Here is a 24,022-nt window from a genome sequence, read left to right on the forward strand (position 1 = left end):
TGAAACCTCTGAATCCATGAGCCAAAAGTTAATCTTTCCTCTTCTAAGTTGTTTTTCTCAGGTCTTTGTCACAGAGATGAAAACCTGACTACATAGAGGTATTATACCCGTTTTCTAGTATTTTTCTAAAAAAATACTATCTCAGGTCTTTGTTTTAAATACACAGCCGAGTTTCACTGACTTAGTTAGGATAAAACTATTTTGGGTAACAAGCCAGAATTTGTTACGTGGAATTTCCAGCTCTCGATTCAGTTCTATATTCCTCTCTGCTGCCGCCTGCTGACGACACGGGGTATAGCGAATATTAAAGAAGGGAGAAAAGAAGCCTATGGAATAAACTGCCTGAACCAAGCTTCTGAGGATGCTTCTTCACAAATAGCTGTCTACCTCCAGTCCAGGGAGGTGCACAATTCCTGCAGGGAAGAACACTGTAATTTACTCTAAAGCTGCTTATTTCTGTTGCTAATTGGCCGGGCACTTATATTTTCTGGACCTCCAACTTGCTACAATTTTAATTGTAATGAGAAGGTTTTTAACCCAAGTGTCTCGGTATGTCATCAGTCATGCAAGTGTCTCAGATATCCTTCAAACTGACTTTGTATGACACAGCGAGCCAGAGGGTAGTTCTTGTAAGAAACTTGACAGTTTGTAAGATAGTTTTGAATCTGAAATGATCATTTGTTTAAATGACTCTGGTAGTAAAAATTTACAGTGTAGCTATAACTTGAGACCATTATTTAAAATAACCTTCCAATTAGGCCCAATTATTAGCTCAGTAAAAAGCAGTGCTGACTGTAAAATTAATGGGAAACAAAAACTTTTGTGGAATTAAATTTTGTTCAACTACGTATCTCCTTCCATTAAACAGAAGAGATTTCTAATTAAATTCAACAAACATTAAGCATATTGTGCTGAGTTAAAAAGAACAAGACCCAGCTCACAGCTTGCAGTGTGCCCATGTAGGACACAGCTATTGAGAGATTAAGTAAAGATCTTATTTAGCCTATTCCTTTCCCTCTAGACCATGTGGGTTTAACTTTTCCACTTATAAGTTTGTGGATTGGAAAGCAAAAGTCACTACCCCAACTACTTGGCACTCACATGGGGGAAACCTAATATTTTTAGCTAAAAGGATACAGGATACCTTAGGAATGCTCTTGCTTGGAAGGATGGGTCCTGCTTGGGGACATTTGGCAGGTGGCCACTGCTTGCCTTTCCTCCACCATTTTATTGCCTTTATGTGCCTTGTCCATTGTCCATGGTCCAGCTCCATGGAAATGAACCAAGGAAATGAAATCAGAGGCTCTTTGTCTCTCTGATGGTGAGAAAATACCAGATCTACAATTCTGGACTCCAGAGACTGCAATGGTTTCTTTCTTTAGGTGAGTTCTTGTATCTGCAGAAAGGGAGACTGTCACTCAGAATGGCACCTGGCCACCTCCCATTGTTCAAGATTATAATCCAATGATTCCTCTCATTGCCAGCAAGCAAGGACAGGGTGGTGAGGGCAGGTGCTGGCTGGGCTTCAGGCAGAAGGACAAAGGTGAGTTTGGTTTGTCTGGCTTGGATGTGGGAATGTTGATCAAATGAGAAGTATGCTATGTTAGAATTGGGAACTCTCCCACAGGTGATTAGGATATAATAAATGGGGTTAGTCAGTGAATTCAAGGGATGGTGTAGAGGTCAGCGAGACATTATGGAGAGATAGAAGTAAGATGAATCAAGTAAAAGATTAATAACTCTAGGCTTGAACCTGCAGGAATCAACTGAGCCACAACAGGACCTTGACAGCGTCTGGGGAGTGACCATATGGAGTGTGGGCCACTCTTGGATGCTGCCCTGAGAGGATAATGCCATGACTGTCATGATGCTGCTGAAGCATTACAAAAAGGGATATGCAAATGTGAGACACAGACATGTGTGCTTGGCTCCCCTAGGGAGGATGGGCAAGAGTCTGGGAGATGAGATCCCAAGAGGTGTGGATTTGGGTTGTGCAGGAATGGTTGGGGAGAGCTGGCACTTAGAATCTCTTGGTCACAACACACTTGATGCTCCTACTGATGACCGTGATGACTGTGAGGTGAGCTGTATGTTCTGTGCATCTGCATTGCCTCCCTGGCCTTGTACATCTGGTGACATCACTTTAGAGGGAGCACAGGAGGGGCACCATTGGGCTGCTGGCATTTGTCACATGAAAGAAAAAGAGAGCTAGGACTATAAGAAAAGGGAAAGGTAGGGGAAGAATACACACCCTTGTGTGTTTTATTCCCAATGTACCTCTGCAGTATCTCTTTGGTCCCCAAACCAGTATTGTTTAGCAAGGAAAAGAAGAGGGTAGGAATGTCACCTCAGATACTCATGAGTGGCCGATACCAAGTGTGGGTGTGCACAGGCACAGGTGGTTGCGTACAGGCGAAATATTTAAAATGAGCAACATGGATGCTAAATTCCATACCTCACAATCTGGTAAGAGAGTCTGTATGAGAGTCCACCATGTCAAGGAGAAATGCTACCTCAGAAGGTCATACAGAGTCATATGGAAACCTAGAGACACAGATTATTTATTTTTGAATACATAAATCCACATTCTTTATGTTACTGACATAGCACAGGGGTAAAGGCAAGGATAGAATTGTGTACCTAGGATATAACAAAGATATAACTGCTCTTGTATCTTTTCTAATAGTTCATAAGTCCACATTTGAAATGTAATGATCTATTCATTTATCCTAGACACATTTGAGGAGTGCCTGCTGGGCTATGGTACCAGGTGCAGAGACAAACTGCCTATGCATGGAGCCAGCCTAGTCAGGCAGGGCGGGGACAGATATGTGTCCTGAACTGCTGGGAGTCCCAGATGCAGAAGCGCCTACCTGTACCTTGCAGAATCAGGAAAGTTTCACAGAGGAGGTGGCGTCTGAGGTAGGCAGGTCTAGGAGCATGAACAGGAGTTTGCTGTTCATCATTCAGAGGACAGGAGGGAGAGTTTTGACCTCAGTGTGGATCACATAGCCAGGGTGGCTTAGGGGCCAAAGTAAATGGAACCTTTGGATAAAGGGTTTCTTCATCATGTCAGGTATAGAACAGAGAGAGGCCTGCTGAATGGCCACCTAGACAAGGAAGCAGCATCGATCCAGTTACTGCTGGATACAGAGTCTAAAGGATGTGTTGGCCAAGGGTACATACTTCTGTCTTTTTCTCACTATGTCCACAATGCAATGCCTTACGGTGGCTGGGTGAGGTGGAAGAGAATCTTCTATCTATGCCACCCTTGATATAAAACCACATGATAATTTTCAGCCTTTTAATGACTTTCCCTCATTTTCACCTAGTTCTGTGTATCTGGATCCTTTAACAGGCATCACACCACTATATAAAGGCAGAGTATTTTGGAAATAATACATTCTGATCTTGGGTTCCTATGTTAATTACATTACATACTACTTATCTATAAATGTCATGGCCAGAGTCTCATTAAAATGATTTTGGCCTTAATGCAGAATTATCCCTAGCTTTCTGCCTCTCTCAAGACACATTCTATAGGCATTTAATTTTCCCTCATAAAGCTTACAGAAGAAGTTGGGTTCAATGAATTGCCAATCCACATTCCTTGCACATGTATCAAGCATGAACACAATAAAATTGGAATAAAACCTTATAAATGAATACTCGAGTTACCAAGTCATTATGGAATTGCAGAGGTTCTGGGCAGGAGGAGCTCCAGCTCCCAGAAGAATCTAAGACTTAAATTTTATTCTCAAAGCCACTAAGTCAATGCTCTTATGAGGAAGACAAAAGCTTTAGAAGCAATCGTAAGAGGTTTTTCCATGTTCTAATTATGTCAAGATTTCCAAATTTCATTTTCTCAGGTTCAAGTCTCTTGAAAAAAAGAAAAAGAAAAAAATTCCCAAACCACTCCTCTGGGTGTATCACACAGTGTCCCAGGTTGTAGAAAATCCTGGGGGACACAGCCTTTTTGTTTCTATGATAAACTCCCTTCACTTTTTTTTTTTTTTGGGTGCTGGGGATCGAACCCAGGGCCTTGTGCTTACAAGGCAAGCACTCTACCGACTGAGCCATCTCCCCAGCCCCATAAACTCCTTTCAGACAACAGTCATTTCAGGGGCAATAATAGAATTTTAGTACAAATGAGAGGTTATTATTACATAAATGAAGGAAATGATAACTACACAGTTCATAGATGTATTCTTGCAGTGAGGATCAAAGTTACTTTGAAGCAGAAGCTGAGTTCATTTCCTATCAAGGGGCCAATGTCACATAAGGAATTTCTGGATACCACGATCCACATCTAACCTAACCTTAGAGTTTCCAAGGAAATGGAACGCTGGGTTCATGTTCAGGCCTCCTGTTGCCATGACCCAGCAGTATTTTGCTTTGAGCTTATCAAAACTCTGCTTTACTGAAATGACACCCAAACTCCAACCATCTCCCAAATCCTAGAACTCTCTTTTGATTGGAGAGACACCCCACGCTTCTTCAGCTTTCTAGTCTCCCTTCCTGCAACGAGTTAATAAACCTGACTGTTGGGTAATAGGTTTGTCCCTGGAAGTCCCAGCTGACTGGGTTAGGATATTGGAGGAATCTGGAATTAATATTTTACTGGGAGAGTATGGAAAGGAAATGGTGACTGTAAAAGTTAGCTAATTAACACCCCAAGTTCCCAAAGCATGTTTTTTCCTGAAATTCTTAGATTTGAGCGAGTTTCAAATGTCATTTGTGTAAACCTTCTACAACCTTGACTTGTGCATCAATTTTTAGATCTGAAATGTGCAATTATTAATGAATATATATGCCCAGAAAAGGCTTAACTCAGCAGCTCTGGGTTGCTCAAACCCTGCACATTGCATAGAAAGGCCTGTTCTCATGACTGGCTCTGAATCAGCAGCTGGGAGATGACCTTGGAGTCCTTGGAATATTCTACTGGCAAGTGTTTTTCTATGCCTGAGATCTTGGGTTGTGGTGTACGAATTTGTCAAGATAATTTATGGTGACAATGTGATTTATAGTGACTGTTTTTGTATGCCTCAAGCCTTGGTACATTGTATTGGTTTGACCTTGGGGTGCTAAGGCCTGAGTAGCTAATTGCCAGCCATGTGGAAATTACATGATTATGTGACCAGTCCCCCAAAAAACCCTGGACACTGAAACTTGGGTGAGCATCTCTGGTCAGCAATACTCAGCATATGTTGTTGCACATCACTGTTGGGAAAATGAAGTACATCTCTATGTGACTCTACTAGGAGGGGACACCTGGAAACTGGCACTTGGTTTCCCCTGGATTCTGTCCATGTGCTGTTTCTCTCTGCTGATTCTAATCTATATCCTTTTACTGTTATAAAGGGTAAACATGAGCACAGCAACCTTTCTGAATCTTGTAAGTCCTCCTAGTAGATCATCAAGTCCAAGGGTCATCTTGGGGACCTCGAACCCAGTATGTTATGCTAATGAACCATCTCACAGGTGGGCCATCTCACATGGAAGTGAGGATTTGCCACACCCCATGGGACATACCTTCCTTGCTTGGCTTCTGCAGGGACATCCTATCCCACAAGCAGGCTCACCTTTCCCACAGGTTGTCGAGCATTCTGTCATCCCCAGCTGCTTCCAGTTGTGATCCCGGCTTCGCCTCGGGGGCTGTGGTGCTGGTGGCACCAAGTTGTCTGGTCGATGGGAAGAAAATCTCTCTGTATGCCTGACTGGGAAGGTCTGCACGGATTCTGAGGTGAATATTTCAGGTGCTTCACCATGCAAATCTTCCTTCTCTCCGTCCCTCTCTTTCTCTTCTCCATCTTCCTGGCTTCTACCTTCTGCTTCCAGCTGGCCATTGAAGGGTTCCCCTAGGAGAGGCCAGTGCACACACACAGAGAAGCAAGATCAGTTTGGACACAGAGTTGAAAGAGGAAATTGCTTCAGCATTAGAAATTACATGGCATGAGATCATTTCTAATCTGCAACACTAGAGTATATTTAGGATATTTAAAATAAACAGACACTATTTTTCTTAATATTCAAGACATGACTAAAAATCAATAAGAAAAGGATGAACATTCCAACAGGAAAATTACACAAGGGCCATGGAGGTACAGTTTCCATAAAAAGACATGCAACAGTCAAAAGCCACACGGAAATGTTCAACGTCACTCCTAACAAAAGAACTACATCTGAAGATAAGAATAAAAACCTCGACTGCTCCATTTACCTAATGATAAGGATTAGAAAGTTGGGAAACCCCAGAGTCCTAAACCTCTGGTTGAAGGTACAGGAAAACACTTAAATTCATTGTCAATGAGCCTGCAAATAGTTGCCAAATTTTGGAGGGTGATTTGGCACTAGCTAACCACAATTTAAATTCACATGTACCCCTTTGACCTTGTGATTCAGCTTCTAGAATATTTGTCAGAAAAATATTCTCATTCTTTGATGTAAAGCTGTGCATACAAGCATGATTACTAATATGGTTATTATTTGAAATAGCAAAACAGTAGAACAGACTGCAGTGTTCACTGAGAGTAGGGATTAAAATATATTATGCTGCAACTACAAAATGGAATACTACGCAATTGTTTTTTAAAAGAATGCAGCTCATCTGTGTTCTGGCATGGAGATATTGACTGTGATATGTTGTTTGATGAACAAAAAAGGCATAGAATTCACTGTGTATACATAGGCACATGCAGATGTGGCAGGTCACTTTTTGAGATGTTAATTTGTGTTTGGTTCTCTATCTTTTTTTCCTCCTTTTTCTCCCCCAGACTGAAAGGGGAGCCATGCCCTTAGATTTTTGTACTTTGGTTTTTTGCAGGAGAGAAAAGTAAAGCTGCATTGTGCCTTTAGCACAGGGCAGCGGGGCTCTCAGAGGGTAAAGTGGAAGTTCTGTCAGCTGAGGAGGAGGAGGAGGAAGAGAAGAGGTAGGGGGAGGAGGAAGAGGTAGGTAGGGAGGGAACAGGGAAAGGAATATTTTGAACAGAGATATTTCCAACATAGGAAAAGTAGGAGTCTGAGGTCTTGGGTTTTCTGAGTACCATGGACTTTTACATGCACCAGGCAGCGACCCAGAAGGAGGCCACATCTGGAGTGGGGTTGGGGAACTGGCTGCCAGCCTCATCAGCATTCTTGTCCCCAACACAGGCTGGGAGCCAACCTGCACTTCCCTTGAGGCAAGTGTCACCATCTCAGTGGAGTTGGCATGGATAGACCTCCAGAGGGTCCAGCCAATGCTTTGGATCTTCTAAGATTCTGGGATCTTTCCTCATATCTGAGCGTGTGTGCATGGGTGTGTGTGTAGCCCCCATGCTGACAGACCAAATTTTCTACCAGTTTCAAAGAAGGTTGAAATTGTGGTTGGATTTAAACTGAGTGATGGAAAATAATATTCTGTGATATTCCTCATATATTCGAGATTGTAGACAAAGATTTGGATTGTCTGCAAACATGTTTGTGTATGTGTATAAAGGGGTGTGGCAGAGTCCCATCAAATTGTTAAGAGAGATTCCCTCTGGGATTGGGATGGGGCTGGAGGCTGTTGCTTTTTTATTTTTTTTTAAATTATTTTATTTTATTTTTTTAGAGCAGTTTAAAGTTCAAAGCAGCACTGAGAAGAGGGCACAAAATTCCATATGTCCCCTGTCCCCACACATGCCTCCTTTACTATCAACATCCTGCACCAGAGGGTACACTTGTTACCACTGATGAACTTAGATTGCCACATCATTATCACTGGAGTTCATAGCTTGCACTTGATGCTTACATCTATAGGTCTGGAAAAAAGCATAATGACATACATTGGCCATTATAGTGTCATATAGGACAGGTTTACTGCTCTGAAATCCTCTCCTCTGCTGGTCATTCTTCTCTACTCCCACCCCTGGCAACCACTGATTTTAAAAAGTTGTCTCCTTAATTCTGACCTTCCTAGAATATTATATAGTTGGAATCAGTAAGTATATAGCCCAGATTCACTTAGTAATATGTATTTTAGGTTCCTCTGTGTTTCATGTTTTTTTTTGTACTGGGTATTGAACCCAGGGGTCCTTTACCACTGAGATAGATATATCCCCAGTCCCTCAATTTTTAAATTTTAAACACAGGTTCTCGCACAGGTTTTGATAAGTTGCTGAGGCTGGCCTCCAACTTGTGATCCTCCTATCTCAGCCTTCTGAATCACTAGGATTACCAGTGTGTGCCACTGTGCTTGGTTCTCCAGGTCTCTTGGTGACTTGGAACCTGATTTATTTTCACCACTGAGAGCTGTTCCACTGTGTGGATATGCCACTGTTTATCTACTCACCTACTGAAGGACATCTTGGATGCTTCCAAGTTTTGCCAATTACGTGGCAACTGTTTTGACTTTATATATTTCCATTTTGATTGAATATTGTTCAAGCATGGATCATTTTAATATAGAACAAAGAGGCAAATTCTAGAGTTTCTATAAAACACAGTTAAAAAAATATAGGGCTCTCTCCACCCTTTATCAGTGAGTGCTTTCTTACTCTGTTGGCTTTAAACCACCTTATACCAAGCTTGCTGATTCAACAACAGAATGAAGACCAAATGACGTTATGCAGATTGTTATTAGACAAAAACAATTAAAAATCTTTTTAGTATCTTATATGTGCTAGGAACTAAGGAAAAATGAAGATACCTTTTTTATTCAATCTCTACCCACATCTCCAAAAAGATGACTTTTGAATGTAGTTTTTCTTTTTCCCTTTGTTTAGATTGGGAATTTGTTCAGAGAAGTTACTGACTTTCCTGAGGGTTCACAGAAAGAAAGTGGCAGAGCTGGATTGAGACTCTGATCTCCTGACTATTGACATGGGGGTGGAACCTGGTCCATATGCCCCCTTCCCTCCATCACTTTTTACCGCTGCTCCCTTCTAGCCTGCTCTGTTCCAGGAAGCTGATCCCAGAATCCCCATGCTATCCATTCACTGAGGTCCATTAAGCCTGTTATCAATTATCATCAGCCTGTTTGCCTTCAGTCTATCCAACTGTCCCTAAAAACAAGCAACAGATCCCAGAAATCCCAGTATTTTGCCATCTGTGCTTGATTTCTCAGACTGTGTTTCATTCCTGGAAACGGCATCCAAATTCTGTGTGGGTGTTGTGCTGACCTGGAATTTGGACAACACCCCTACCCCATGTGCTGGGCACCTACCACATACTGTCTCCAGGCAGCCAGGGGGCTCCTCCCTAGTCCGTGGCCATCAGAGAGCTTAGTCATCCAACCTGTAGCCCACAGAGGGATGGACAGGCCAGGTCTGGCACCTGTTTCCTCTCTTCCTAGGACAGGTGCTGGACCAGGTAACTTCCAGGCAGTATAATAGCACAGGGTGGTCACATAGGCCAGCCTGAGGTTACTACCCTGGTGTGGAACTTGGACAAGTAGCTCGATTTCCTGCAGCTTCCATTCCTTACTCTTAAATGGAGGCTAACTATAGCATCTGCCTCTGAGCACCATTGGCAAAACTCAGTGCATGTGAGTGATTAGTCTGAGGCATTTCCACAGTCTCTCTGGGTGGTGGGCTCGCTCATCACCTCGTGGGACCATGTCTGCAGAGAGTAGCACCATACCCAGCACCACCACTTTGTCCCTTTGGGAAGCTGTCAGGTGGGTCATTGGGTGTCAGCTTGTGATCCTTTTTTGATAGGTCAAACTGTTATTAACAGAAGCATCAGGGGACCAAGAGAAATGACATGTAGTAAACAGATAATCCACCCTGCCCCCAAGCAGGTCCATGTTCTAATTCCTGGAACCTGTGAAACTTATTACCTCATATGGCAAAAGGGACTCTGAGGAAGTGATTAAAGATTTTGAGATGGACAGATTATCCAGGATTATAAGGGGAGCGGGGCAGGGCTCTGTAATCTTAAAGGTCCTTAAAAAGAAAAGAGACAGGAGGATGAGACTTAGAGGAGATGTGATGGCAGAAGAGAGCTAGAGTCAGAGAGATTTGAAGGTGCTATGTGCTTGTGTGAAGGTAGAGGAAGGGACCAGGAACCAAGGAAGGCAGTAGGTGCTTCAGGCTGCACAACCAGGGGAATGGGTTCTCCCGGGAGCATCCAGAGTGAGCCTGGCCCTGGCCCTGCTCACACCTTGACTCTGGCCCAGTGAGATCCCTTCTGGACTTCTGACCTCTGTAGCTGTAAAATAGTGAGTCTGTCTCATTCTGAGTCACTAAGTTGGAGGTAATTTGCTACAGTTGCCATAGGAAATTAATGTGCGAAATCTCAAAATGCTGGATTAGAAAGGCAGACCCGGATGTTCACCTCACTTGAATTAAGTGAACAAAACCATCTTATCAGTAAGACTTAATACTTGTGGTAAATTATGCCATGATATTAAGGCCCACTGAGTTTGAAATATATGCTCATGGTTTTCTCTGTGTTGACTGAGAGAGAGGAAGCACAAGAAGGGAGAGAGGCCTTTAAAAGGAAGTGTCTCAGTGCTTGGTGGCAAAACAAGGGATTTTACCTGGTCTCCTGTGAGGCGGCACCTGAGGGCTGATAGCATTGGTTCCCATGATAACATACTCGTAGTGGACTCCTGGGTTGGGCTGCTGGTGTATCATCTGATGACAGAAAAGTCAGTGTCACCGCTGTGGCAGACATGTGCATCCCCTTTCCTGCTGGTTTGGGTTTCAACGGTACGAGTAGCACTGCTGCCACATGAGAAGGTTCAGTCACATCTAGTAATGTTAGTGACCCTTTGGCAGATTAAACCAAGTTATTTCCAGATGGCTTCTCATCATCTGAAGAATGAAGAACTTCATTCATGAGCAGATCAGAAGCAAACTAGGCTAAGAGTCAAGATTTCACAAATACCAAATAGGAAGATGGAAGGAACAATAGCATAACCTTTCAGTTGGCTTCTGGCCATTCTAGGCCATGGCTTTGAATTTGCTCAGTGCTCTCTATATGTCCCATATAGATAAATATGTCTATGCTGCAGGAGAACCTGCTTGAACACTAGGTGGTGAGACACAGCATGCAAACAGAGCAGGCCTGGAGCATTAGGTTTCTTTAAAGTGCTCTACTTGGCTGGGAGGCTGGCTCAAGGCCTGCCTCTTGTTGGCTTTCTGGGTCCCACCCCCTTTTCATCTATGGCATGATCTAGAATCACAAAGAGATGGGGTCAGAAAAAAGGTTCCTGAGTCATATTCTTTCAGGAACCAGTGACAAAGACATAGGACAGCAAGCAGGAGGCTGGTGGAAGTCAGCCCTGGAAGAGGGTGTGGGATGAGGACACAATGTACGGGAGCACGGTCCCTGGAGTAAGCCCCTCCCTATCGTCTTTGGAGCACAAAGTCTTCAAGCCTATGACTGTCATGGGGGGAGGCAGGGCTTAGGCTCAATGAAGAAAAAGAACAAGGATTTACATTAAATGAGACAAGCAAGGAGATGCCGCCATGTTTTGATATTCCCATCTTGGGTGCTTTATGAAGTGGCTCTCCAGCTGGCACCTGTATCACCCAGAACAAGTCTCTGAATCCCACAGTTTTTGATTTCTTCATCTGGAGAAGGAGGAGGTGAGAATCTCAGTTGGTTTCTTAGGTCCTGGGTTCCTACAGGTACCGTTGACTTGCTCTTGCATGGGGGTGCTGGGCCTGTCCTTCCTGTTTATAACATCATCTCTCGCCCCTGCCTTCTTGGGGAGTGGGTCTCCATCCCCTCAGTCACCCAAAGGAGGGCAGACATGAGAAGCAAGGAGCTTCCTACACCACGAACAGATCCCACAACTCATGGGTGTTGTGTGGGAACGGGGCAGTGAGCAGAGAGCCCTGAAAGACACAGTTGTGAGTTCCTGCTGTCTACCCCAATCCCTTCACTTCCCTTTCACACACTGTTTCTGCCCCAACTCCTCTCCTGCGTCTCTTCTGCCAGTCCAAGCCTTGTCCTGTTATGAAATTATTGTTGGCTGACTTTCCCAGACCACCCACAGCAGACCTTTCACAACCCTAGTCTCTGATACCATTTCAAATTTACCCAGAGTCAACCCACCAAATGGACAGCTTAAAAAAAAAAAACCCAAAAACCCAAATTGACTATAACAAGGCTTTCTTTGTAATTTCTAGTCCACTACATAGACCCAAGAGGAATAGACACAGAATTGTAGAGTGGGAGAAATAATCACAATGCAATTAATTATATTTCTAAAACTCTGACCCAGCAAATATTATGTAGACCAGCATGGCTTTGGGGACAGTAAGAGTATGTATATTTATGGGTGAGCGCATTCTTTTTATCCAAATGTAATTTTAAGCTTTTATTTCTTGTCACCCTTTATTTCCTGATCTTTTCAGAAGACTGGATTCTAGTTGTTACTTTTAAAAAAACAGGGATCTTTTAAAACTCTTGGGTAACTTGAATTTTAGTTTTAAGTAAAGTAAATCACAGTTCTCTTTTGTGAAGCAGGGAACTTCTAGTAAACCTCCATATTGTTGCTCTAAGCTTTATTGTTTTATCTGGAGTGGTCTGGAGTGCTGGTTTCTCCATTTGCTTTAGCAGAGTTTGAAGAGGGCTGGGAGCAAGGAGCAGTTTTGTGCATTTGGCATTTGCTTTCTTTGCCATGAAAAGAAAACATGCCAAATTAGCATTAGGAGGGAAGTTCCTGGAGGAGATCCAGTGCTCATGAAATAAAGGATATGTTTGCCTCTGATTTGGTTCAACAAGTAAAATTGGTTTTACTGGGTCAATAAACTCTGAGGGTACTAAGCATCTGGTAGAGTTTAAAGTTTCTATGAGTGAGGTGCATTCAGGGGTAAATGGCAGCAATGAATGCCAAGCATTTAAGGGGTATCTCCAATGGGCTCCATGCAAATGATTTTATTGAGCCCAGGCAATGATTTATTGCTTATTTGTTCTAAGTGTGTTCTTTGGAAGCAACCAGATACAAAATCTAGAGAACAGTCCAGAACCATCCAAACTCACATAGACATCCAAGATCTCGTTAGTGGGACCTTCGGCCAAAAAGGACTCTCCAGCAGTGCTCGAAATCTCATTTGGACGCTTGTAGGTGAACATGGTCCCTCCGCCCTCATATTTCCCGGGACGGTCAATCGCCCAGTTCCCATTGATAATGGAGCGGCCAGAACGACTTCGTAAGGCTGTGGAGAAAAACCAGACAGTCCCTCAGATCAGCCGGATATGCACAAGAAACTGGATTCACTCCTCCAGCCGCTGGCCTATTCCTCTATCCGGGGTTTCGGTACAGGCCTCTGTACCCGCGTGCTGATCCACACGACTGACCAGGATTAGGCATTGAGAACACATCCCCTGGGGCTTCCACCATTTTTAACCCTCTCCATTCCCCTCTACCACTTGGACTTGGTATAGGCATGAAGGATGGGAGCGTTTGGGAGAAGAGGATGCAGAAAGGGAAAAGGAAAGAAGAAAGGGAGGAAGACAAAAAGAGGAGGAAGGGCAATGAAGTTGTGTTATATGCCGTTATCCAGGTGAGAGATTGCCCACGGGCAGCCCGGTCTCTGATTCTGGCCTGTAGATAGGCTTGATGTAGCTTATGAAGTGTTTCTCTTTTAAAATAATTGAGCCCAAATTTGAGAATTGGGAGAATTTATATAAGAATTTAGAGTTCTAACTTTTCCTGTAAAGCAGGAAGACATGTAGCATTGGTTCCACATTTGCTGGTGGTGACCAGCTGGAGCCTAGGAGAACTGACTTGTTATAGGGAATCTGTGTGCTCTGATGTACCCCACTCCTCAGCACTGTCTATTGCTCCTCAACACTGAGGCTAAGTCTCAGTTGATTACTCATTTGTTTATTAATATGATTTATATCACTTAGTATCCTGCTTGCCTTTTTTTCCCCAGTAGAACAGAACTTTTCTTTCTTTATATTTCTATGTCTACTAATGATGGCAAAGCTCAAGACAGGACCAGAGGGTTGCATGAGTGTTTCTTCTATACCCGGTCAGCTAACTTCTGTGGGCATTGAGGCTGTGGGCTGTGCTAATGTCATCCTTACAACATTGCTAAGCAGATGTATTATCCTCATTTTTTCAGAGATGGTTTCAGAGATATGAGGGGACTTGTTGAAGTTCATGAGGACCAGAGTGACAGGTCTGTGCTTTGAAATCACACTCAGGAGGGAGGTGATAAAGGAGAAAAGGGGCAAGGAACAAGGTGTTTAGATCAGTGGAGAAGAAAGTAGAATTTTCTCAGATCCATCTGACACCCTAAAACCAACAAGTCAATGGTGGATTGGGCTTAGAGATGTTCCAGTTTTAAATGGAGTGTACTATGTAGTGGACCTGGGATGGCCACTGGCTCTTTGTACCTTCATTTTATAGAATATCCTTATTTAAATTTTTTAAATTTAGTACAAAAATTTTATTCATAAAAGTAGAATAGTACAATAAATCCCCACATATACATCAACAAGCTTCAAAAATGCCCAACTTAAGGCTTATCTTGTTTCATTTTGCAAATCCCAGATCTTATTGATCCTTAAATCTTTCAGTAGGTATCACAAAAATATAAGGACTCTTTCTTTCTTATATCCACTTTCAGCAGCATTTCTATGATGGGTCTTCCCAGACACCAGGTCTACACAGGCAGAAGCTTCACGAGGGGGCAGAAGAGTCTCCAAACTCAGGCGTCTTCCCCTGCACACACCACCCTTGACTGGCTGGTTGCCATGGCTACTGGGAGAGCACAGCAGGGAGCTCAGAATACTTGGTTATAAAATCAGTTCAGCTGACTGAATGGCAAAGAAGGGACAGGTTTGAAACTGTTATTTTTTTTTAATTAAAATAATTTTTTTTAAAGTAAGAACCACATTTCTTGAGAGTGATCCAGACAGTACTTCCATTTCTACACTTCCCACTAATTCCTCAACCATCTCCAATCTGGCTCTTGCCCCCATTATTTCGTTGAAAAAATTCAAATGAATGTCACCAAGATCTGCATGCTCTAAATCTAATGGTTATTTTCCAGGTCTCCTCTTCCTAGATGAAGAAGCAGTCCTGAGCATTCCTTCAATGAACTGCAACACTCTCCTGCTTGATTCTGGGATCCTACACTCAGCTTGCTTTCCTCCTGCTATGAACCCATTCTATTTTCTGTTTCATTGCTCTCTACATGGTCACTAAATATTAGCATTCCTTAGGATTGAGAGTAGCTGCCATGGGCTCTGTATTCCTTTTCTGAGAAAGTTCATCTATGCCACGGCTTCAATTAGTACATGCTGGTGACTTCCAAAGTTAGTTCCCAGCCAGACTTTGCCTCTGGTCCCAGACTTTTACATCTAATTGCCTACATGACAACTTTGCTTGGGTGTCTTAAGGCTGAACTCCTGCTGAACCTTTCAGTTTCTGATTCCGGGAAATTGTACCACCATCCACCTAACTAGAACCCTAGGATACTCCTTAGGTTCATTCTCCCTTCTTTACCTCTTGTATCTAATCCATCTTAAGATTTTATTTAACCTCCTCCATATTTCTTGAACCATCTACTTCTCTTCATGTGCACTTCCAAAATCCAGGGCCAAGATACTATCAGATCTCATCTGGACTCATTCAAGAACCTTCTAATTGATCTTCTTCTTTTCTTTTTCTCAGCCAGACATGATTTTTTTTTCTTCTTCTCAGAATTCAGATTGGATCACCAATAATGGCTCAAACTCCTTGAATGACTTTCATTAAATCTAAGAGGTAAAAATAAAGCAAGCCCAGTCATTTTTTATACCCAGCTGATGTAGCCCCAACCTCACCTGTCTCTCTGTGCTCTGTTCTATGGTATTAGTTCATCAAAGACATCATGTTTTCTTCACAATGCTGTTCTTTTTTTCTGGAAATGGTGCCCCAACTCTAAATCCTGTTCATTCCTTAGATGTTGGCTGCCCTGGGTAGGTCTTTTCCCATCCTGTCCTGCCTGCATCTCCCTGGTGTGCTTTACAAGATGCAGGAGGCTTCCTTCAAAACCTTTAACTCAGTTTGCATATAAACCTATCCACAAAACTATTTGATTAATGTTTATTTCCCAGGACATTGTAAGTTCCCAGAGGGCAAAGACTGTAGTATTTATTCACTGATAGGGCTCAGCATAGTCCTCACAGAGTAAGTTCTTAATATATATTTGCTGAAAAAGGTAGAATGCTCAAATGAAAGACAGGTCAAGAAAGATAAGTAGGTGATTCACAGAAAACCACGTACAAGTACACTATAAGCAAACAAAATGTTGTTTTGCCTTACCTATAATTTAAGAAATGCAAATCAAAACCACAGTGAGATATTTTTGAGCCACCAGGTTGGCAAACATAAAAAAAAATACTATTGCCAGTTTTGAACATATTTAGCCACATGGAGGGCAATTTGATTACACTGGTATAAGTATACAAAAATATTTTCAATGAAGATATTTGCTGCAGATCTTTTAAAATAGAGAAAACCAAAAGCAACTTAAATTCCTCTCAGTAAAAGATTGCTTAAATAAATTATAATGCTAGATATTCACACAACGAAGGACCAAGTGGCCCTAAAGAAGATGAGGTGATATGTATACATGGGTGTGGAGAGAACTCTGTGATACATTTTAAAATAAAACGGTGTTTTGGTATGACCCCATTTGTGTATACTTTTATATAAAAGATTATATCTATAATATGCACATGAAACTATTTTATAATAGCCTGGTTATAAAACTGTTAACTTTTGGAGATGGGAACTGGAACTTAAGTTGGGATGGGGAATGAGAAAGGAGACATTTATTTCCCATTTTATCATTTTACTACCTTTTAAAATTTGTTTTCCCATATGCATATATTACTTTCATTAAAACTTAAACATTTTTAATTGATATAAAGAACATGGTCCAAACAGAAATACTCCTGTGGGGTATAGTCATTTCCCACCTTTTAATAGCTTCTCCTTAAAATCCCATTCACAGCATAAAAAAGCTTAGACTTGAGATAGTTTCTGGCTAAGATTTTATTGCTGGGAATGGCAATTTTGTAGAAGAGGTTATTATCTGGAAACTAAAAAGTCCATTAAAGAACTATTTGAAACACTACACAGGAGAAAGCTACAGGAGCTACCCTAGGAAATAAAACAGTGAGACCCTGAACCTTCTTACCATTGACTACTACTACCCACACAGCCTCTCTAAAGGGTTAGATGAGTATTTAACCAGACAATAGCAAATGATTTTAAAATCACATTTTTAGCAAATGTGGTCCCAATTCCACATGGCATGGGCTGGCTTCTGAAACAGCTCCAAATCTAGCCCCCACCTGGCCTTGCATATAGAAAACAGCTGCATCTACAATTTATATGTCTGTAAGCAGTTCCAGGACCAGTAATGTTGTCCAGAACCCCCTCGCAAAAGATGCAGGTGGCCCGTGGCTCTTGCTAGAGGGTGTGTCTAGTGAAGACCAAGCTTTGGTATTGCCTGATCAAGAGGAAACCTCATAGCTCTGTCAATGTGAGGAAATCTTTACTCTTGCTTGACATTTGGGTTTCATTTCAGTTTTAGTAGTCAGTTCCAGGCATATACTTTGGGTCTAAATATCTGTATCAACAGAACCCTTCTCTAAGAATCATACAGGAATAGTCTATATATGCAAGCACTGATTCTTATGAGAACTGATTCTTTTTTTTTTTTGTGGTGCCGGGGATTGAACCCAGGGCCTTGTGCATGTGAGGCAAGCACTCTACCAACTGAGTTATATCCCCAGCCCTGAGAACTGATTCCTGATGCCACAATCTTAATGCCCACTATAGATAATGATCAAACCCTTTGCTCCTACAACCATATGAAGAATGTGATTCCTTTGCCGGGTGCATACCTGTAACCCCAGCACCTTGGGAACTTGAGGCAGGAGGATAGAGAGTTCAAAGCCAGCCTCAGCAACTTAGCGAGGCCCCAAGCAACTCAGTGAGGCCCTGTCTCTAAATTAAAAAAAAAAAAAATACAAAATAGGGCTGGGGATGTGGCTCGGGACTGAGTGCCTCTGAATTCAATCCCTGGTACCCACCCCCCACCAAAAAAAAGAAGGTGATTTCCATTTAATAAACAGATCTCTGTGAACTAGCTATCTGTTTCTTCCTTTGAGAAACAAAGGTTAAATTCTTCCTAGTGACAAAATCCCAACCTTATTAATGTTTCAGCAGTTCTGTCCAGGAAGTAGCAAAACAAGTCCCAGGTCAAAATGAGCAGACATCACTGACCACTGTCACAATGGCAACAGAAGGCCTGGAGCTGGTTCCTTTGCCATCCCGGTCTGTTCCACAAGCCACCATGGAAGCCTACGTGTGGGCACGCACCCAAGTGACTCAGACAGCATTAGCTAATCTGGGAAGTCTGAGAATGGAATATGACTATAAACTTCATATGACCGCCTTGGAGGGGTCTATGGATTCCATCTTTATTTTAACAGCCTCCAATAGATATTTAGCATTTCCTTCTGTTATCAATGTCAGCAACAAACCATAAGTGTATGTACTGTGACTTTTGTCGCCAGTATTACAGATGTTATAGGTATTTTGAAATTTTATTTAAAACTCATCACTACTTAAAATTGCGATAATTATTAGACCCTCCCATGTATCTCCTATTTTAATGTTAAAAAATCACATTATTTTAATGTAAAATTTATTTTTTAAAAAATATTTTTATAATTATATTTCAATATAATTGGTTTCCTTTGTACTCTTCCATTTATTTTATGAATTTGAACATTGTCCATAGATTGCCAAGGAGTCTTGGTCATATCAGAATATTCCTATTTAAGAATTCTAATCTCAAAAATGTCCTCCTCTCCTCTGGACCAACATGGTAAACATATGCAATGATACATAAAAATTCTGTTTAAGACAACAAAGTAAATGTATCTTCTTAGGCAGACTGGGTCCAGTTTGATATAATGTTCAAATCATGGTTTCTGTTAAGCATATATGCACACCTATCACACAGTAATTTTTCAGTTTGGATTCACTTTGGCATTCTGAGTTGGATAAACTTGAGCCTGAGTGATTGTCTACACTGTGATGTCACACATTTGGATGGCAATCATAAGCTTACCAGAGAAAGAAGGTTGGCTTGCTTTCTGGCACTCTATAATCCCAGGTTGGGAGGAGTTTAGATACATAGAAAGGCCAAAGCTTTGTTCATATTTCATTGCTAAATGAGTTAGGTATGGCTAGTTCTTATTCCTTAAAATATCCAAACATCTGATTTATTTTGACTCCAAATTTCCTTTAATATTTACTGACTTTAAAGAAAGTTTGTGCATTTTTAAGTCTCAAGTAAGGTTGTATGAAATAGATCCTATGGTTTAAGTACGAAAATAATTGTGCAAAGAAGTGTTGGGGACCTGAAAAGAGAGGACACAGCCCATGTCTTTGGGAGCTCTGACTCCTTGGGCCAACATAGCACAAAGAGAGTGATGGTGACATTTTCAAGGAATACAAAGGATCTGGGGAGCCGGGGCATCTGAATCAGGATCCGCACTGTGAGCTGTGGTTCACCAGACAGAGGACAGGGGCAGGCGCACTGAGAACAGAAGAGACAAAGGTAGAGGCTGGGAGGAGCGGGCCTTGGAGGGATGGTGGACTGGTGTGACTGGAGGAGTCCTGGGGGGTGGAATAGGAAGCCCTGCTGTAGGTGAAGGGAAGACCTGGGCAGCTTGTGAGGGCTTGACTATGGGCACAGGGGAGGCATGAACGGTTTCTGATCAGATCAGTGCAGCTGAGATCTGGGGGTAGGAGCTAACCATGGCTGCAGAGTAGGAAGATGGGTAGATTCTAGAGTCTGAAGTCCAAATGTTCATTCATATCACAAATGGGTCCCTGAATATGTGTCACATCTCTTCCTGCTCGAGGACAGCACCTGCCCACGCCATGCTCTCCTCTATAAGTTCAACTGTCCACTTGCCACAGCAGGGAAAGTTACGTATGCACTTTAGGGGAAATTCCAGGAGGATGATTCCTCCAATGGGTCTCTTATAGCTCAATTCGTTTAGCGATAAACCCAGTATCTTTCTTGTCCCAACGTAGCCTGCTTCTTGATCACCTCCTTTAAAAAAATTCTCCCATTTTTCAGACTCCTGTTTTGGCGGTCTTCTGTGACTCTTCTCTATTTTTCTTCCTCCCTAGCTAGTCACTCACTAGACATATCACCTCCTTTAAACTGCTGCCACATTGGTCTCCCTCTCTTTCCTCTCCTGCCTAGTCACCTCTCACGTCAAAGTTGTCTTAGCCTCCCATTTGGACTATAGCAGAAGCCTGATCATGGACCTCCCTGGATGCTACCCTAGGTTAATCTTCCAGAAATACCCATTTCCTCTACCCCTAAGTTTCTATGCCTAAAAGATAAAGTCCATCCTCCTCTGATTCATAGTCAAGGTCTTTCGTAATTTGACCTAACCTGCAGTCATCTCACACAGCCCCCTTGTTTTGACTCAGTCAAGTACAGAAAATGACGGTAATTTATGCCTTTGCTTTTTCGAAACTTCTACTGTGATTTTTCATAGGCTAAGATCCTTGTCTTATTTAGTACTTTAACTAATAGACACTCAGCAGATGTTGCTGAATAATGCCAGAGTCCCAGGCTTATCCTGCAGGTCTTGTTCAAGTACTGGTCATTTAACAGTGCATTTATTCCTAGGTCTCATGCTGTTCTCTCTTTAGTGTCTATGCTCTGCCTAAGCACCCCACCCCCCACAAACCTCAAGAGCAGAAAGTGGGACTCATCAGACTCTTTAGCTCATGGTGCTTTTGCTGTAGGAGTTTGCCTCTCTCATTTTATTTTCCCCTTTATTCTGGGTTCCCTTGTCATTGCCCTGCCAGTCCCGATGATCAGCTATATGATACATGTTATAAAACTTACATAAACGTTACTGCTTTGAGACCTGTCTTGGTTGTGGTCAGGGACGTCTAGGTAATCATTTTCTAACTGCCGCAGGGTATTGCACAGTGTATACTTTCCTTGGTTTACCTATCTAGCCTCCTAGTGCGGGACTGACTTTTAAACTTTCTCTTTATGATCCTCAGTGTCAGGAAGGAATGGGTATTTAGTGAGAACTTGTTGGGTGTTGGAAAATACCAGAAGCCAAGAGGGCTGATTTTGAAAAACAGCAAACCCCTCAATAGCAAGAGGAGAAGTATTTAATCAGCGTCCTTGCCTGGATACAAATTGCAGCAATAGACACCCAAGGAGGCATCCTCTGGGCACAACCAGGGAAGAGAACAGCTGTCCAAAAAACAGGTTCCCATGAAGGATCCTCCATGTGGAGATTCAAGGATTCCACAAGGTGATCAGAACGCACCAGAAGAGAAAAGAATCGTTCTGCACATTCATCAAGTGGGCAATCCCCAAGGGGCGGGTGGGCCCTGCCTGACTTCGGGAGGAAGGTGGTGGTGGTCAGGTGGATGGTGCTATCCTGCCGTCAGATGTGCCCCACAGCCGGGCAGGGTAACTCGCTGGCCAGGCCCTGCCCCACCAGTACTGTTGGCTGAAATTTAAAGTACTGGTCGTTACAATAGGTCAAAGAAACAAAACAACAACAACAACAAACAATAACACACACACACACACACACCCCACTCTACAAAATAGGAAAGTGCTCGACCAAAAGAAGCACGAGACAGACACTACTGCACAGCTGTGTGTGTTTCTGTGTAACTGCAGAGCCGCAAAGATACTGGACTGACTTGAATTCTGTCCTTCCAAAACCCATCCACGCAAAGCCCTGAATGTGACAGGGTCTTTGCAAATGGAATCAAGTGAAGAAGATGAGGTCCTACTGGATGAACCCTAAGTTCAATGTGGCTGGTGTCCTTAAGAAAGAGGGCAATTTGGACAGACAGACAGAGAGATGCACAGAGAAGGCTGCTTGACAACACAGGCAGAGGCTGGAGTCAGGCAGCCATGAGCCAGGGCTCATGGAGGGATTCTCCCTCAGGCCTCCCACCAGGGAACCAACCCTGCCGACACCTGGATCCCAGAGCTCGAGAAAATGAATTTCTGGTGTTTTAAGGCACCCAGTTTGTGGAATTTTGTTATGGCAGCTCCAGGAAATGAATACAGATCCCTGTTATCTAATTCATGTGTGCTTCGGGGTTGTAATATTTGGTGGCTGTGGACTGATGGCTACTGAAGTTGGCTTGCATCTGAGTAAAACACCAATATTTGAAGCCAGAATTTTAAAATTCAATAGATCTATTCCAAATAGCCAAAAAAAAAAAAAAAAAAAAAAAAAAAAAAAAAAAAAATCCTCAGGGCCTAATTCCAAATCCTTAGCACCAAGCCTGGGGTTCATTTGGGATGACACTGGGGGATACTCAGAAGGGTTGATTTTCAATATCATGAGACAGCTAGTATTTCGCATTTTATTTTATTATGAACCAAAATATTTGTCTATGATTTTACACACACACACACAAATGGCTCCCACATTCCTCTCTAAATACTTGCTCTAATTTTAAAGAATACATCAGTACACAACTATACTTAATTCCATTTCTGTTCCAGGCACTGTACAACCCAAAACCACTCAATGCTGGGGATCTGGGTATTTGTTTTTAATTACAAAAATTGGTGACTAAAAGTGGAAGTTTGAAGCATCAGCTTAAGTCCAATGAAAAGAGGCAAAATCATGAGGGAAATAAATTCCAGAGCCCATCCAGAGTTGTAACCAACCATCACAGTCACTGAGGACCTCAAGACGATGGTGCTGATTCATGCTGGACTAGTAAATTGGTCATGGCAGCAGCTGTCAATCTAAGACACACAGGAGGTCCTTGGATGCTAACATAACACGAGAGTTGGTTGTAGAGACACAAATGAACACAAACTTGGGTGTTTTTTGAGTATGAGAACTCTAAGCAATAACTGAATATCAATTTTAATTTCCTTTTGGAGCAAATGTACAGAAAGAAATTCCTGTTACTCTGTCAGGTTACGACTCTTGCACATGTCACTCCTACAAGACTGAACACTGATGTCTCTGGAGTTACAAGGTCACACATTCAAGGATGGCAGCTCATCCACTCACAGTTTGAATGGGTAGGGAACATTCCTGTAATAATAGTACTTTAAAACATTATTTGTAGATAGAATCAAATGGATGCAAACTCAAATGTAAAATCACATTTTGAAGATAATACACAAGATTTCAAGCAAATGTTGATTTGGGGTAGAATAACCTGGGATTAACTCCTTATTCCCAGGTGAGGATTAACTTTCTGAGGCTACTATGGGCTTATTGGGAAAGTGTAAGTAGCACTACTGAAGTGGATTCATCTCTAGTCAGTTTGCAAAGTTAACACTTTCATTGTCCTATGCTAGGCCCCTCTATAATCTAATTTTGGTTGAAAATTTTTTTATTGGAAAATTTCAAACCAACAAATTCTCATGAGTCTATCACCAAGCTTAAGAACCATTAATGTCCAGTCATTCTTGTTCCCTCTCTAACTCTATAGTTGCTTCCAGAACTTTTTACCTTCTCTGGGAGGAAAGTCTTCTTTCCTCTGGAAGTAATCACTCAAAGAGTCCAAGAACATAGATATTTTTTAAATCTCTACTTTCATTTCCTTTCTAAATTGGGTTAAGGAATACAATGTGGAGCTTGAAATGGACTTAACTCCATCTGAGTCTGCAGCTGCAGTTGGGGCACTGAGCACCAAGATATGGATGGGCCTAGTTACTGTGGCCTAGATATAGAACCATGGTTTTCAAAGCGAGATCCTTAGACTTACAGTATTGGCAACATCTGAGAACTTGGTAACAATAAAAATTCTCAGGCTACACTTTTGACCTTCTAGTCCATTTGGAGTTGCTATAACAAAATACGTGATGTTGGGTGATATATAAAGAAGAGAGAATTATTTGGCTCATGATTCTGTGACTAAAAAAAGTCCAAACAGCATGGCACTGGTGTCTGGCCAGGGCCCCCTGGCTGTATCACAACATGGTGGAGAAGGGGAAGTGGGCAGGTGTGTGAGTGAGACCAAGAGGGGAAGTGCTAGACTTGCTTCATGACA

The 24,022-nt window shown here is 42.3% G+C and overlaps 1 protein-coding gene across 2 annotated transcripts in view; it reads right to left on the minus strand.

Annotated features, from left to right (window-relative positions):
- Positions 1–24,022, minus strand: part of Thsd4 (thrombospondin type 1 domain containing 4) — a 590,727-nt gene that overhangs the window by 23,596 nt on the left and 543,109 nt on the right. For both annotated transcript variants that reach the window (XM_047539595.1, XM_047539596.1), the window contains 3 exons: positions 12,955–13,130; positions 10,499–10,595; positions 5,583–5,858 (listed from right to left, as the gene is read on the minus strand). In XM_047539595.1, the coding sequence (XP_047395551.1) occupies positions 5,583–5,858; positions 10,499–10,595; positions 12,955–13,130 (549 nt within the window). The remainder of the gene's footprint in view (positions 1–5,582; positions 5,859–10,498; positions 10,596–12,954; positions 13,131–24,022) is intronic.

This window comes from Sciurus carolinensis, chromosome 2 (genome assembly GCF_902686445.1).
Source record: "Sciurus carolinensis chromosome 2, mSciCar1.2, whole genome shotgun sequence".
NCBI lineage: Eukaryota > Metazoa > Chordata > Mammalia > Rodentia > Sciuridae > Sciurus > Sciurus carolinensis.